Raw genomic sequence first — 16518 nt, 5'->3', positions numbered from 1 at the left:
GAAAAATCCACAGAAAAGCCGCACCGGGCCACAAGCTGTATGGTTCAAAGCGTGGGGGAAAAAGTAGCGGATTAGATAATAGGTTGTTTTTTCTAAATTTAGTCATGATCAGATTGAATTAAATCTTAATTTAACTCAGCCTTAAAACACATTTTTATCAGTAACTGTAGAGTTGACTGCAATTTTACTGGTGTGGAACAGAGAAACATACAGTGCAATGTCAATAAAAATTAACCGAGTAAATTTGTCTTAAAATTAAAATGCAGTAAGTGTGAATCACTTACTCTTTACGGCTTTCTCTGCACCCAAGTGTACACACATAATTTCCTGTTGCATAGTATCTGATATGATCCAACATAATAAACCTTGGTTAACGCTTTGCTGTGTGTTATTAGATATTATTTACTGCTGAAGATAAATGTAATGAGATCTATCTAGAGTAAACTTTATGATGTTGGTATGAAAGCTGAACATCTGTGTTTAAACTATGTCATATAACACCTGAATCTGTATGTGAGAGTGGATTTTCAATATCTATGCTGATAAGGTGCTCTGGCATAAGAAAGTAAAGGGCGTTTATGTTTCTAGACATCATGTTACAGCTGGAAAAGTAGCACCAAAAAAACACTTCAGCCACCTTATTTCCATTTTTATAACCTGAGGGAAAAGCAGATACCTGGAAAGTGTTTAGATTCCCTACACCATGAAGAAAAATACAATAATAAGACACACACACAGAGAGATGCAGACCTTGCGTATGCTAATGGAGTCGTGAACAAGGGTTTGTGTGAAGTAGAGGACAGCATCAGGTGGGAGAGGATGATCGTCTCGCAGAAGAAGAGCCAACAGGTCTGTGGCCATGTGCTCAAACTTCCAGGGCCTGAAACAAAAACAGACATATAGACCACAGAGACCAAAAAAAAAAAAAAAAGAAAAAGTAATTTCAGGCAGCAAAAAAGCAATTCTCTGTGAAACACAAAGCATATTCTGGTGAAAAAACATTTTAAATGAATATTCAACTACGCCAGCAGGAGCCGATAAGTAGGATGGCAATTATTCCAGAGGGTGCTGTGGTAAAATAAAAAGCTACCAGTAGTCAATTTAAAGGACTATATTTAAAGTTTCCTGGCAGAAATAAGGATAGTCTCACTTAAGTTTTGAAGTAATTGCTCAAGAGAGTTTGAAACGTATAATTTTTTATCTTTCTTTAGCATCTCATTTTGCTGCATTTGTAACGCTAATGTGTTTTTACTCCTCAAACTATTAGCTGCCTAAATGATTGCCACATGGCAAAAATCTACAAATGATCATATGCAACTCCATAACTTTTGAACTTATGAAAGTTTTCATATCTCACGTCCTGTTGAAGCTAGCTGCAGTACTAATGCTAACAATGTAAAATGCAGTAAATGTGAATCACTTCCTCTTTATTCTCATCCCCCCCTTAATGATTGGTGATAGAAAAACAACAAATCAGTTATAAGCAATCTACAACTTTTAAAGTAAGCATTTATAGGAGTTGTTCTAGTTTTCTTCTTTTCTGCAGGGATAATGCTAGCATTTATATAGTTTCTTTTGGCCATGATTACCTGTCTTAATGGTTGTCATTAAGACAGGTAATCATAAAGTATGTATATAATCCACAACTTCTAAAGTAATGACCTACAATAGTTTTAATCTGCAGCAATTCTCAATTACTCTCACAGACAGCTTTTCTGAAGAGCTAATGCTAGCGCTTATATAGCCGTGTCTTTTCATTTCTCCTAAAGTTTCCTTTTGGAGAAAGGATACTTCTCCAAAATTAACCTACCGGTACTACTTTTGAAGAAATGACTCACTGAGGTTTTAAATTGCTACTATTTTGTAACTTGCAGTTGCTTCTAGCTTTGCTGGAGAGCTAGCCCTAGCTTTTATGTATTGGTGCACTTACTTCAATTGTCAATTGCCTACATAGTTTTCATATTGTAAAAACTCCGGTGAGCTAAAATCACCACCGTTCCTGTGCTAATGCTAGCATTGCTAATGCTTGCTAAAAAATGACATTACACTATTAATCTCATCATTTGTTTCAATTTCTGTTATGTTACATAGCATGAAATGCGCATGTAAGGAAACAGCTTACAGATCTCTGTCTTCAAGGCAGTCCAACAGGTCATTGACTAGCTTCTCATATTTCCTGTGAGAAAACAAGAAGCATTAAACAGACTACAAATAATAGCAACAAAGACGGACCAACAAAATTTCCCACTAGCTTTTCTGTAGCCTTTTTATGCTGATTAAAATTGGCTGTTTTTCACCCAAATCTGCTCCACGGTACATTAACATGTCAAATCTGCTGGACAGTAAAAACTATTAACACCTATTTGATTTTTAAAAAAAATATTCCTACCTTGCAGCAACAACATTTCTGATACGCTGACGCTGAATTCCTTCTTTTATTTCTTCTTTGGACGGGAGCTTCGAACAAGGTGTGGGATTTTTAGATTGTGCAATTTGGTTGGCGATCTCGACACATCTCTCTGACACCTAGACAAGGAGGTGACCAAAGGAGAAAGACCCACAGTTAACAGACCACAGTCGAGGCTAGTTTGGTGATTGTTATTAGATGCGTGTCTCACCGTGAAGTAGATTCCAATGGTGTCGTGAAGGCGATGAATCCTATCAATGATGTCATCAAACAGTCGACCAATGGAGGGCTTCTCCAGGGTCACCGAGTGTGACAGTCCGCATCGGACCAGAGCGGGCCACACTTCCCCGACACAATCCCAGTCCCGTGTGGTTGCTGGACAGAAACCACTGGGAGCGCCCAAGAGGCAGTACAGACTACCCTGAAGAAAAGAAGAACAGAAAGAGGTCAACTGGATACACGCCCTTAAAAATATAATCAGCCTATGAATCAGTGATGTGAAGGTATCAAGATGACAATCTGATTTCAAAACTGAACGTGACGAACACAATCCCACAATGTCAGTCACAGGACTGGACGATATGGCTAAAACATGAGTCACGATATAAGCGTTTCATATTGGTCGATATTGATAATTATTGATTCCTTTTTTTGTATTAAATATCTGAAATACGGACAAGCTAATGTGATAGTCTTTTCTGTTTTATCCACAATTTTCACTCAACACTTTTTTTTTCCTTTTAATTTATAACTGGTGAAACCTTAAACAGCTGCTGCGCAAGTTACTCAGCAAGTTGTTGTTGCTAGGTAACCAAAGAGTGCGCGAGTTGCTAGGTAACCAAAGAGTGAGAGAGCTAGTTGATTCCATCAGAATTCAGTGAAATTATTGAAAATTCTTTTAGATATATCATTATTTTCTTTTAAAAAAAGCTAATCTTTAAGCCAGCTCAAACAAAGAGTGGAAGTAAGGTGACATTTTCACCATTAATTTGATAGTTTTCACATTCACATTTTTATTGCAATGCCCGGTTACACTGCTACCAGAATTTTTGAAAACACTATTCAGTGAACATGTGTTTAGCTACAGTTCCTATCATAAAACAGCTAATGAAAACAAAAATGTGCACTTTTTGTTGCCGTTTCTCATCTGTACATCACACAAAAGCTGAGGTGTGTACCGAACAGTAAGACATGCCATGAAACCCGTATTTCATTACGTCCATATTACGTTTTCTTAATGCCGAACAGATCATACTAAAGCACCCTTCTGGAATCTTGGTGTTCATTTCATGGTTTCACGTAAGTATGTTCTAAATGTCATCATCTTCCCCAGTGTGGCAGGGTATTACATGCCCTTCTGTGAACAACTTAGATTGTTTGACTAAGTGAAATGTGCTGCCACAATGGATCTGGAATGATAAAATAAAATGTGTTTGTCACACAGTGACAAAGAAACGACACCAAATAGAGACGAAAGGAGAAACAAAACTAGAAAACAATTGAACAAAATCTGTGTGATGACATTGTTGTTATTCACAATAGGATGAATTAGTGTTTGGGGATACAACAACTGAGCTAAATTTCTAATAAGAACTTTTTTCTTTTTCTGCTAAATATGCTAGTAGTGAATTATTGCCACCTGTTGGCCTGCTGTGTAAACTGTAGACCTCTGACTATACCTCAGTGATGTAGCAGATATTAATATCATATCTAAGACACATCTCTGACTTGTGTGTCTTAGACCTTATTAAGCAAAAACTGCAAAGTAAAGTGTGAGCAGGGAAAAGAAAAACTAGGCTTCCAGCCTCAACATCTGGTTGTAAACATGCAAAATCAGGGCAGAATGCAGAGAATTACCAATTCCAGTGACACTAACAAGCCATCAATACTAAGATGGTGCATTTTAGCATGTCTTTCCTATTCAGCACCACAGAGAGAGAGGCAGCTCTGAGGAGTCACGTGTTGGACGTGTGTGTTCCCAGTACCTTGAACTGCTGCTCCGTGCCCGCGGTGTTCTGTGGAGACAGCAGTTGTAACATACGGGGAATCATGTCTCTATAAGCGAAGCTATAGGTTCCCATCGCTGTCATCAGCACGCTCTGCGCCCTGCTACGTACCTGCAGGAATATGTGTGTTTGCACAGTTAGCTCCAGTTTCACCTAAGCACTCATGCGAAAACGGGAGCCAGACGTCGTTCTGAATTTAGTTGTCTACCTGGCTGTACGTGCTGGTAGAAAGCAGCAGCAGATCACAGAGCAGCTCCTGATGGACCACTTTGTATTCACTGCCCTCAACCACCAGTTTTCTCATCTGCTCGCGAGGAAGAACAAAAAAATAAATAAATAAATAAATACAATTTTCACCAGTGGAAAATCTGGAAGATTTATTTTCGGGCATGAGTGTGTTTCTCGTTGCGAACCTCATGCTGGAGCAGAATCCGGTCGATGAGCAGCGCTCTGATGTGCCGCTTTTTCCCAAGAAGCTATAAAAACGAAAAGGCGAGGCGTTTAAATCATCCTGTAAGTTACTTATTGAAACTGATGACATTAAGCAGGCCTAAACCTGTCATTCTACCAGCTCACCCTGTTTTCCATTGACTTCTTGACAAGAGTGAAGCTTTTCCAGCGTGAGTCAAACTCCTTCTTGTGTGTGCCACAGAAAAACATGAGGTCACTGACGATCTGCAAGCAAAATGGAGCACAGTGAGCCCTTTGCAGATCTCAAAAGTGTACACACCTCCTTTCAGGATGAGCTGTTTTGGGGCCTCTTGTCACTTCAAATCCAAATAAGCTGCTGCTGGCCACGCCCCCAAAACTCAACGTTTACGCTCACGTAAAAATGGCTGCAAACAGATGCATACATCTTTGAAAAGCAGAAGTGGAGCCTCCTGCACACTTCTCACTATTCAGCAAGTGTTTTCTGAATGTAAGTCAACAACAAAACACTTTTTTTTTCCAGCAGCCATTGTACAATGCATACAGCATGAAAACCAGCTGAAGCCAGCTGGAACCAAACACGCTGGAGCTCAACTTAGGTTGCTAGGTGACGGGCTAGGCTTCGTTAGGGTTGCTAGGTAACAGTGCAGTGCCTGTCAATTGTTTCGTAACAATCAGGAGGTTTTTGAAATGGTTCATTTTCCAAACACTAAAAAACATAAACTTATACACCAAAAAATGTATGGGTGTTTTTTAATCACTTGGGCTGTTTTTAGAAGCAGCTGAGACACAAATGGAAGTACAAAGATTTGCAATATGTGAAATGTGCATAACCGGTTTGCTTTAAATGAGCCTGACTGACCTCAAATAGACGTGGCCCGTTTGCACCATTGCATAACTTTAGCCAAAGCTATTGTTTGCAGAAAGGTTACAAGAGACCAAAATGATCTCATTGTACAAAGGACTCAAACAGGAGAAGAGCATCAAAATTTCCACGGCATTTCATGACAGTATTTACAGTCATCAATAACTGGAGAAAATATGGGACAACAGGGATAAAACTGATGAAAAGAAAAGATGGAAACTGGTCAGGGAAGCTGCCAATCGAAACACTTTTAGGAGCTGCAGGAATTTTCCAAATAGTGATTGCGTCCTAAATGTAGCAACCATCTCCACGGTTTCCCCTTTACAGCAGGACTAAGAAGCATGGCTCCAAGAAAAAAGCATCTTCTTCCTAAAGGTCTGGCTAAAGTTTGTGGAAAAACGCGCTATGGATTGACGACGTATTGACATCTTGATGCATTAGTGGATTTCACTCAGAGAAATCGAGACAAAAATCAAACTTGGCAAGTACTCCTAAGACTTTTCTTAGAATTTTAAAAATATCCGCGAACCACCGAAGGCCTTAAGAGAGACTCTAAAGTGACAAAATGTTTGGAGTATTGTGGACTTTTAATGAGGCTTATAGTGTTTTCAGCAGGCAAATGGTGGAAAGACAGACGGAAAGGAGAGGTGTTCTGTGTCAAATGGATATAACTATGCAAACAGCAGGCACCGCTCCTCTGTCCTGCTTGGTTTTTATGTCCTTTAATCCCCCACTTTATGATGGTCGTTTCGCCAGATCAAACAAATTTATGCAAGCGGCCAATCACAGTGAATTGCTGACAGCTGAGCATCTACGTTAATATCAAATAAATGACATAGCAAAACTACCAGCGTGGTGAGAAACTGTGATAACTCACAATAATGATGAGGATGTAAATAAGGTGGTATCAAACATGTTGATGCTGTGTGACAATTAATTCAGTTGTGTGGTGTCTTTGTTATCACACTCTTCTCTTAACCCAGTCTAGACTGTATGATTGGTCAATTTCTATCAATGGATTACTGGAGGGTGGGTGTGTATTTTTATTTTCTTTCATGTATCATCCACTCTCCAAAAACACAAAATCTTACCAAGTATATTTGGTCTAGTTTCTAATGCAAACATCTTAGCATACTCGAAATGAGACAAAACTAACTTATAAGTAAAATTTCAGAATGATACATGAGCCTTTTAAGTCAATAATTCCTAAATATTTAATGAAGGCAGACTATTTCACTTGTAATATGGGAAGAATGTCCTGTTATTAGTGAAATAATCTGTCAGTGGTGCTTGTACTTTATATCAATATTAAGGAATCATTTACTTAAATCAAGCTCATGTATCTTGCTGAAATATTACATGTATTTTATTTTTGTCTTACTTCTGTGAGACTGAGATTTTTTGTGCATATGTCCAAAATATCTGACAAATTTGAAGACCTTTTGCAGGGAAGCGTGAGCAAATACAGTCAAGTTAAGTTAAGACAGACTGCCATCAAAGAACAATGAAGACCGAAAGCAAACTAAATATTAGTTTAAGATGTGCAAACTTATGCAACAATTTTACTGCAACTTTCACATTTTTTAATACTTTTCCACTTATGTTTTTTTTTTTTTTTCCCCCAATCAAGTTGTACAAGATATGTGACATCTGAAGTAATGTTTTATGGTCTCAGGTTTTAAATTGGAAAAACCTCCAGGAGTTTGACATCCCCTAGAGTGATTGTGGCAGAAATAAAGGATCGGGCACCTTAATGATGACAAAAAGGGATTTTGTATCATCTTCCGAGTGCTCCAGGATGTGATCTGGATTGGAGAAAAAGGAGACGAGTTTGCACCGCAGTCACATTTCAAACAGGAGAGTTTTTAAGAGAAAATCTCCACTCACGAAGCAGAAGTCTCATGGTCTGGCAGATGGACACTCTGTAGTTTTCCCATGAATCATCTGAAGGGGGGAAGAAGACACACAGACGTCCCGTATAGATGCAGAATGCAGAATGAGCTGCACTTATCGCCCACTGACACTGATGGTGCTTTTGATCGTTGCGCTACGTGGCTGTGTTCTTACCATACTCGACACCTACGTGCAGTTTGATCTCCCCCAGATTCACCATGGAGGGCACCCTGAGAAAAGGCCAATCGTGAGACAAGCCAGCATGATAAAAGCGTGTTTCCGTGCTATTAGTGTGCAGAACTGCAGCCTCACAGGTCAGGGACGTGTGCGCCATCCAAAGGGGGCAGCATGCTCCCAGCTCCGAGAAGGCAGTGCTGCACGATCGCTAAGCTCTGCCACAACTCCTCCCTGTTAACGACACACCACATCACACTCCTTCCTCTGCAGTATGGGGCTAGAGGCACCACAATGGCTTTCCAACACTCTGGGCTGCTAAATTCAACTTTCCCTACTCTGCGTAGGGAAAGTTGATTCTTCTTCTTGATTAAGAAGTCAGGAAAGACAGCTAAAACATATGTATCGCCTTCTCTTTTGGTGTGAACAGACCTCATCCATCAGTAATGGAGGAGCACCGTCCTGTTTGTTTGGCTTGAACGTGTGCGTGTGACGGATTGCCTCTGCGGATCCGAAAGTGAGACAAACGACTGCGCACCTGGTCATTGGCTGAGCTCCAGACACGTGGCCTTTGATTCGCTGCAGCTGGGGATGCAGGAGCGACGACAGCAGCTGGAAAACAAAGTTTTCCTCCTCCTGGCACGGCACATGCCAACACACACCCAACGCTGCCACATCTCCGGCTCGGCCCCAGTCCTGCAGGAGGAGACCCACAGAGCTGCAGTGAGCTGTTGCCACTTTTTTCCACTGGAACAACTGGCAGGCGAATCAGCACAGCCAGTCGACCTCCAAACCACAGACCTGTGTCATGTACCAAAGTCTTAAATATTTAAAACAGATGCAACGGATACAAAGACAAGTCTAGAAGAAGAAAACAAATAACGCCACTAACTTTTCTACAAACTAGCAACTTTAATGAATAAGAAAATGAAAAACAGGCTTAGACAGAATTGAAAAATGATGCGATGCATTAGATGAACCTGGTTGAACCACAGCTACGTAACAGGTGGCAAGTGCATGAATAAATGTAAGAAAAATATTTGCAAGTTTAAAAAGAACAAAGGAGTCACTAATAATCTGAACAAATCTGTTCACCGTTCGTTCAAATCGTCTCATCTATGTGGGCATGTTAGCAGAACCCTTACTTCTCATCGAATCCAATCCTCCTTCATAAAATCACCAATAATAGGATATTTTTGGGTTCAGATGGCTTGATTTATATGATAAGCAGATAAAAGTTTTAATTTTCACTTGCAGATTAATATATGTTCATGCAGTCCTCCGATCTTACAATTTACTCAGTGAATCCAAACAACTAAACACATTCAAGAACAATCCAGGCCACCGCAACATTTTTAAGTCAACACAATTTTCTCCTTCTGGCTTCTTTTCCACTTATTTTCTCCCGCTTGAATCTCACTGTAACAGCATATTGTGTGGAGCAGTCTTCAAATCGTAAGGGAAGAGAATAAATGAACGTAAGATATAAAATGACGTGTCAGTTTATATCAGATACATCATCCAATCTGCTGATGATCCATCTTGTGTCAAGTAACTCGTCGATGTTTGGAAACCACTTTATTGGTGCTGAAATGCCTTTTCATGTCTGTCATTTTGTACGATCTGTGTTATTTTTCATTTTTGCGACAGGCTGTTAGAGAAGTGCCTAAAGATTCGATCCAAAATAGGTTGCTTTCTCTTCATACGCGAGCTGATCCACTGATCCATCACCTTAAACGAGCAAGACTTTCAAAGTCTTAATGAGTCGGAGTCATTAGTCAGAGTTGAACTGGTGTAAATGACAAAAACATTCCTTTCAAAGTATTCAACATGAAAGAATAAAAAGAAAAACAATCAGAGGGATCGACGAGTTGCTGATCAAATTACTTTCATATATTACAGGAAAGTCAAGTTTCTCAGAAGTGTAAATTCATGCCAACTTATGTTACACTGTCGGGTATCTGCTTTATTAATCTTTGAAAGATGGATCCAATGGATCTACATAGTACTCTAAAATCATTTCCTTATATATTTTTATATTGGAACCCAATTTAAACATATTAATTACTGAGTTTGAGCTGAAAATATGTGCAAATATGTGAGAATGCTATAAAAATGGAATTAAATAATGATGAGTGCGATTTTGTCTATTTCTTTTTTTTTTTTTTTTTTTTTTTTTTTTTTTGCAAAAGTTTCGGTGCGTCTTTACCCGGATGGGGAGGTCGGAATCGAAGCCCCCAGAGGTGCTGCGGTACTCGGTGGGATAGATGAGAGACAGCGAGCGGAGTGTGTGCTCCAGCAAGCTGCAAGCGAGTGTGTAGGCCTGCTTACAGCGAAGATGCACACACACGCGCAGGATGCGCTCCAGCTCCCCTTGGTATTTTAGCAGCTGTTCGCCATCCACACGGATTACCTAAATACAACACAAACGCACACACGTATAACCGAGAACATTCAATTCAGTGGAGAGCTGCGCCTTAAATTTTGAGGATCTTCGGTAAATCACAGCGTCTGGCTCACTCAGCCTTGCGTTGAGCTCCCAGGAGTAATAAAAAAAAAAACTTGAAAGAGTGTCAATATGTTCTGGTTAACGACAAAGCGCTCTGATATTTATGACCTTGAACGGAGCGCACTGTAAGAAATGTCTTTTGGCTGGTGTTTTTCCTCTTGTAATATCCTTACTATAATTCTGAAGCGACTGTTTTTCGTTTTTTTTTTTTTTTTTTTTGACCCAAAAAAATGCAAATTGGTGCCAAGCATCTGTTCTCCTGTCGTTTTGAGAATGAATACAAATTCCGGACATGGTGCAGATGACAATAAGTGATCGTCTGAGTGTTTTTTAAAGCTTTAAGGTGCTTCAGGAGTTTGTCCTCTCACCTCAGAGAGCAGCTGGAGATTCCACAGCAGCTCCTTATCCAGCTCATCTTCGTTCTGCAGCTCCACATCTATGCACAAACACATTAACCCACAGAAAGCTTTACTTACTCGCCTCAAATACTTTATTTCTTGTGCTTAATTTGGACCCATAATCTTGGGTTCAAAGTGTTGTATCACACTATTCCAGTTGAGATTTGACATAAACTCTCTGTGTCCCTTGAAAATGTGTTTGAATTAACAGCTTTCGCTTAAAACAAATCACATAAAAAATAAATAACACCTGTTAAGAGAGGCAAGACTACGAGTGTAAAAATGATTGTGGTTATGATTAGATCTGCCGTAGCACAGAGTACACCAGGCTGTCTTCGTGCATGGAAAATAACTTCTGATATTTTTTCTGGCTATGTCACCTAAGAGTTTAATATTCTTAAAATCTATTTACTTTGTAAACTACTCCTTTAGGGGAAGTGCTGAAGGCTTAGATGATGGCTAATTTTATAACTTTTTGAGGTTACGGTGATCAGAAATTTTGAAGTAGCAAGGGCTGAAGATTTGTCTTCGGCTTTCATGTATAATTGAAAGGACCTGCTGAATAAACCTATTCTTAGCTCATGTGAGGGCTCAAATAGCCTTGCGAGCAGCGTCACATCCTGTCTACACACAGATCTGTTCTACAATGTGTGGTACTGACTGTCAGTAATGAGCGAGATGATGCTGCAGCAGTGAGGGACGAACAGACGGAGAGACTCAGCAGGATGACACTGCAAACACACAAAAACATGCAAAAAAAAAAAAAAAAGCATCCAAACATACAAAAGCACACACAATTAGGCACACATTCATGAAGAAAAAAAAGAACAGAAGCAATGAAAATGAGCATAGCAAATGGAATGAAAATATTCTGAAACATGCATGGCCTCAGGAAGGTGTACTATTTAAAACTTCTTTTTGGTTTCTGTACAATAACACAAAGGCAATTTGCATCACATGTATAAACAAAACAAGACAAAGCCAATGTTACCTTTGCTGCAGCCCTGCACATGTCGGCCACCATTCTGCCTGACACACACGTCTCAAAGATGCTGGAGGTGGCAAAGTTGTACAGCTTCTGCAACGCAACCTGATCAAAATGCAGTGTAGTATAAAATCAGATGATGCACTTCATTTGTATTAACTGTCTGTGCAAATGTTGTCGTTTTGTTGTTGTTGTTTTTTTCAGTTTTTGGTGCAAGCAATCATTTTTTATTGCATCATTAATGCATTGAATTATTGTTATTAATTTAAACGGGCTTTTAACATTACTGAGGACAGAATGTTCAGTCTGTCTCGTAAATCTGCGTGATTTAGTGGTACAGGCAAAATTTTTATATTCTTTCCAAACTGTTACCATTACACAAGGATGACAAGACCCAGCTTAGCAGGTTAGGCCAATTTAGTTCAATCTTACTAAACAGTGGCTCTAATTACAAATGACAAAATTAAAGTTTTGCCTCTTTCACAGTCCTCCTGTGGTTAAGACAGAGGAAGTCTTAAAGTTGAGAATTGAAGAAAATCCACTTCCTAATGTTACAGTTATGACTGAACACGTATTAGTTTTAATATTCTTGACATAAAAATGCCAATATTTCCCATTTTCTATGCTTCTTGAGACAATTTGATCAATAAGCATTTTAGCTTAAAATACAAGACTAATTGCATTCTTGTTTATTCTTTTTGAGAATAATTATTTGTTTTTTTTATGACATTCAGTGTTTTTACACATTAAAATCCCATAATTTACTCAAATCTGATTTTTTTCCCCTCATAATTTCTTACAAAACAGTCTTTTGAGCATAAAACAATTACCATAAAGTTGCTTTTAAAGTTGTAACATTGTATATAACCTTACATATTCAAAAATATGTTGAAGAACATATTTTAAATGTAATGCTTTTTTTCTGCTTCTATGAATAAAATATGCTTTGATTGCCGACATGTAAACAATATATTAGTTTAAAATCTAAACGTGGATTGGCTTAAATCTCAAATAAGCACTGAAATCACCATTTTGAGATTGCATTCACCTTTTTATCAGTCAGTAAATCTAAAACCAAAATATAAATGGTTAGAAAAATATAAATTGATGTCAAAAGTGCAATGTTTTGTATTTTGATTTCTATGTTGTTGTTTTTTTTTTTCGTTTTGTTTGTTACAAAAAGGAAAAATGTTTTGAAAGTTTTCTCTCTTCCATACTTACCCAGACGTCGGCCTAAACCTTTTGCACAACCAGTTCGTTCTGGACTGAATTTATTGCTTGTGACTGTAAGCCTCCAATGGATGTTTGTGCAACTAATGTCTAATAAAAACCAGGCATAATAATTTGGAAAAAAACTGACAGAAAACTGCTTTTAGAGCACCTCTCAAAATGGTAGGGTGTCTGGGTTCATCCTTCACAACATCCGGTGTTGGCTGGTAAATTATGTAGAGTTTATACGACACATTTTACCACCTAAACTGAGTCTTTAATTTATTCATTTTGTATTGTCAAATCAAGCAAGAAGAACTCGCAAAACAACAGAAACTGAAATCTCATATTCATGAAAGATATCATCAGTCAAAGCAAGAAGCTTAGTTTCAAGAATCTGAACCCGAAAAAGACATTTTTAAAGGTCACGTCACACTGAAGGCTTGTTATCTTTGAGACATGTGTGTATCAGCGACGGAGTGTATTTCTGCACTACCTCATAGATTTCTGTGGAGCACTGTGTTAGGATCGTACTAACGGTGGAAGACAGTCCCAGCTCCACCAGGCTCTCCAAATGAGTCTGGGTATCCGTCTCCGTCTCGTCTCTCGTCTGCTCCAGAGTGCTGCTGTCTATGAGAGCAAAACATCTGTGCACGCACACACATACGCAAACACAAACTTAAAACACTCGTCTGTGATGAAAATGTCAACAACGATATGATTTAAAAAAAAAAAAAAAAAGAAGAAAAACAGACACACATACACACACACAAAAAGGCTTTTTTCACTCCAGAGGCAGGGAGTCTAGTGCATTTCAAACAGAGAGACACATCCGTATTCTGACGATGACAACAAAGCTCCACAGAGTGACAGGCTGACTTGCTAATTTATCTCTACCTGTCCAGAAACTGCAGCACGAAGTCTTCAAAGCCGGCTGAGGCAAAGCAGAGATCTTTTTCAATCTGCAGGGAAGAAATATAGGTAATGTGTTTCTGTAATATCTCTATGATTTGTTTTTCTACGGCTTAATTGAGGAAAAAAGCCGTTGGACTACTCGGGGAGATACATTTGACGGACGCGAGCCTCAAAGGGAAAGCTCTTGATCTGCAATGGTAATCATCTTTAGATAATTGCTACAAGAATAAAACTGTGATTACAAGAAATCTGAATTGCATTTTCGCTGCAGGCTTGCCAAGATGTCACTTTGAGATTGGGTGAGATTTCCAGAAAGACCCCCTGCCCCATCTATGCTGAGAGTCCCCTCCGTTCCCCTGGATGCCGTCTCAGAGGAGACCCGCTACGAGACCCTGCACAAGCTGGAGGGATTAAGCATCCCGGCCAACCGCGGCGATCGTCCCTTAAATATGAAAATAAGTGGTTCGGCACGAACGCTGGAAGCAGACCCACAATGCCGGTCCGTGTCCCCATGCTGGAGAAAAATGACCAACATGGTGTTTTCACGCTTTGATTTTTAGTGCCGACTGAGAAAAACAACAACAGATAAGCAGATAATTAGCGCAGTCTGGGGTGGATTTTGTCGTCTGTTGTTGTTTTTGCTGCGTTTAGTGTCAGATAGTCTGAAACGCTGTTTTTCCGGCTTTATGCTAAGCTGAGTTGACATCTGAATGTTTATGGTGGGAACATTAAAGTGATGCAAGTTTTTCTTCTAACTGTCAGAAAGACAGAAAGCACATACGCTAACTTATGTGTCAAATTACCCAACAAATAAAAAGGACGTAATGATGGGTGCTTTTGAAGCATCACTTTGTAAATACAGAGTTCAAATTTAATTTGTCTGTCCTACCTGTTAGAGACGTAAACGGATAATGACTTAAACAACGACAGAAGTACAACAACCTTGCAAATACTGCAACTACGTTTTGAATAATACGTTTAGTTTCAATCTTTATTTTTTACGTACATTAAGCTGGTTACACAACACTAATTCCGAACAAAATAATGGTGGAAAGCAAAGTTCTTTTTCTGCTTTCTGTCAAAGTGCAGCATGTTGGAGTAGCTTTATCTTTCAGAAGCTAAAGACAATGATTTGTCCGATTATTCTTCTGTCTCCAGGTAAAAATGTTCCAGTGCCCTTTTTAGTTACAACTCACTTGTTTAGATTTGAGACACTATGCTTTAAAGAAAACGTCTTGGCGCCCACGATGTACGGAGTCTTCACATTTGTATCTTAAAAGTCGGCACGGTTCTTGTCCTGTTTGTGTTTTATCTGCAGAGGTGTTTGACATCTGTTCTGGTTTTTACCTCGGTGAGATCCGTCTGTCGAAACGGAGCAGATGAGCAGTCCACTAAAGGCACCAAGGTGGTGAAGGTGGTGATGAACTGGAACGTTATCTGGACGGAGATCCACAACAGATCAATTTACATCATCTGACACGATCGCGGCGTGCGTTAAATAATGTGCCAGGTAAGATTTTTCAAATCTTTTCACTGGGTCTGCTGAGATGATTAATACAGCGTGGAGAAAACGGGAGGGAAGCAATCCATTTTACTATTCGAGCAGACAACCAAGACACATTAATTACAACTTCTTCAAACTGAGGTATTCATTCCACTTTCTGGACTAATTAATAGGACAGACCTGAGTATACAAGAAGGGAACTCAATCAGCGAGAGCTCTATTGTCATCCCGTCTCATAATTTTTCTTCATTACTTATCGGCACATTCATTACTCACCATGCACTTGCTGAAGTCGTTGGGGTCCACCCCCGGGAGAGAGCCCATGAGCAATGGGAGCACGTGAGCGCGGCCCTCTGGGTAGCGGTTGTCAGGGGAAACGAGGCTGCGCGCCATGCCGATCATGCAGCTGAGGGTGGCGGTGAGCGTGTGCGGCTCCGTCAGGGTCTCCATCGCCGCATAGGTCCTGTTTTTACACACACCGTTTAATTACTGCCTGCATTTCACAAAAGCCCCTTTCTTCGGTCAAGTCTCAAACACGCCTTCATTGATGCACTTTAAAAATTGCACAAAAGTGCAGACGGATCTCACTTTTCAAGTACAGGCGGTATGACGAGTTGTGGTGTGAGCAGAGCCAGGTTCTGGAGAGCATAGGCTGCATCTGTGCTGCCAGTTTTGCTGCAGATCACCAGGAGAGGGCAGAGGGAAACACAGCAGAGTTACAGCATGAACGATACACACACACACACACACACACACACACACACACACACACACACACACACACACACACACACACACACACACACACACACACACACAGGGAGACAGATAATCACTGATGAGCTGTCCTTGTCCAGATTAGGCGCATTGTGACTGAGGCCAAGTACACGCAATGACTCACTAATGAGACACCCTCTCAGATGACTGCATGTGTTTACTGGTTGTTTACCTGTTCATGCTCCAGTGACCTGCTCACGACATTAAAGCACAAGACATAAAAATAAAAATAAAAAAAAAATCGCTCTAATCTTTAAGTGTCGAGATTTGCAGATTCCAGGTACGAAAGGTTTGACCTACTAATCAGCAGTGAGCAGTTTTTGACATTTAAAAAGGAGAGGGTGCTGATTAGAGGAAATGGCTGGGATCGAATGTCTGAATCAAAGCTGTAGCAAAAAAAAAAAAAATCTGATCCCTGAATGTCGACCAAGAAGACCACCAACTGGC

At 39.8% G+C, this 16518-nt stretch overlaps 1 protein-coding gene across 1 annotated transcript in view; it reads right to left on the bottom strand.

The window, feature by feature from the left end:
* LOC106941850 (proteasome activator complex subunit 4B-like) overlaps positions 1–16251 on the bottom strand; it is a 23637-nt gene extending 7386 nt beyond the window's left edge. Inside the window, exons 1-23 of the mRNA XM_015024981.1 lie at positions 16244–16251; positions 15883–15969; positions 15571–15757; positions 15138–15227; positions 13773–13837; positions 13372–13522; positions 11673–11771; positions 11343–11412; positions 10652–10719; positions 9984–10187; positions 8313–8470; positions 7913–8008; positions 7775–7830; positions 7595–7651; positions 7457–7512; positions 4990–5088; positions 4827–4889; positions 4622–4717; positions 4393–4524; positions 2619–2828; positions 2390–2526; positions 2123–2176; positions 751–880 (exon numbers count right to left, since the gene is read on the bottom strand). Of these exons, the coding sequence (XP_014880467.1) occupies positions 751–880; positions 2123–2176; positions 2390–2526; positions 2619–2828; positions 4393–4524; positions 4622–4717; positions 4827–4889; positions 4990–5088; positions 7457–7512; positions 7595–7651; positions 7775–7830; positions 7913–8008; positions 8313–8470; positions 9984–10187; positions 10652–10719; positions 11343–11412; positions 11673–11771; positions 13372–13522; positions 13773–13837; positions 15138–15227; positions 15571–15757; positions 15883–15969; positions 16244–16251 (2373 nt within the window). The remainder of the gene's footprint in view (positions 1–750; positions 881–2122; positions 2177–2389; positions 2527–2618; positions 2829–4392; positions 4525–4621; positions 4718–4826; positions 4890–4989; positions 5089–7456; positions 7513–7594; positions 7652–7774; positions 7831–7912; positions 8009–8312; positions 8471–9983; positions 10188–10651; positions 10720–11342; positions 11413–11672; positions 11772–13371; positions 13523–13772; positions 13838–15137; positions 15228–15570; positions 15758–15882; positions 15970–16243) is intronic.
* Positions 16252–16518: the final 267 nt, after the last annotated feature.

The sequence above is a fragment of the Poecilia latipinna genome, unplaced genomic scaffold, assembly GCF_001443285.1.
Source record: "Poecilia latipinna isolate Pla-1442-1.1 unplaced genomic scaffold, P_latipinna-1.0 Scaffold3898, whole genome shotgun sequence".
NCBI lineage: Eukaryota > Metazoa > Chordata > Actinopteri > Cyprinodontiformes > Poeciliidae > Poecilia > Poecilia latipinna.
The sequence above is the reverse complement of the archived record's forward strand: the minus strand, read 5'-3'. Positions and strand labels throughout refer to the sequence as shown.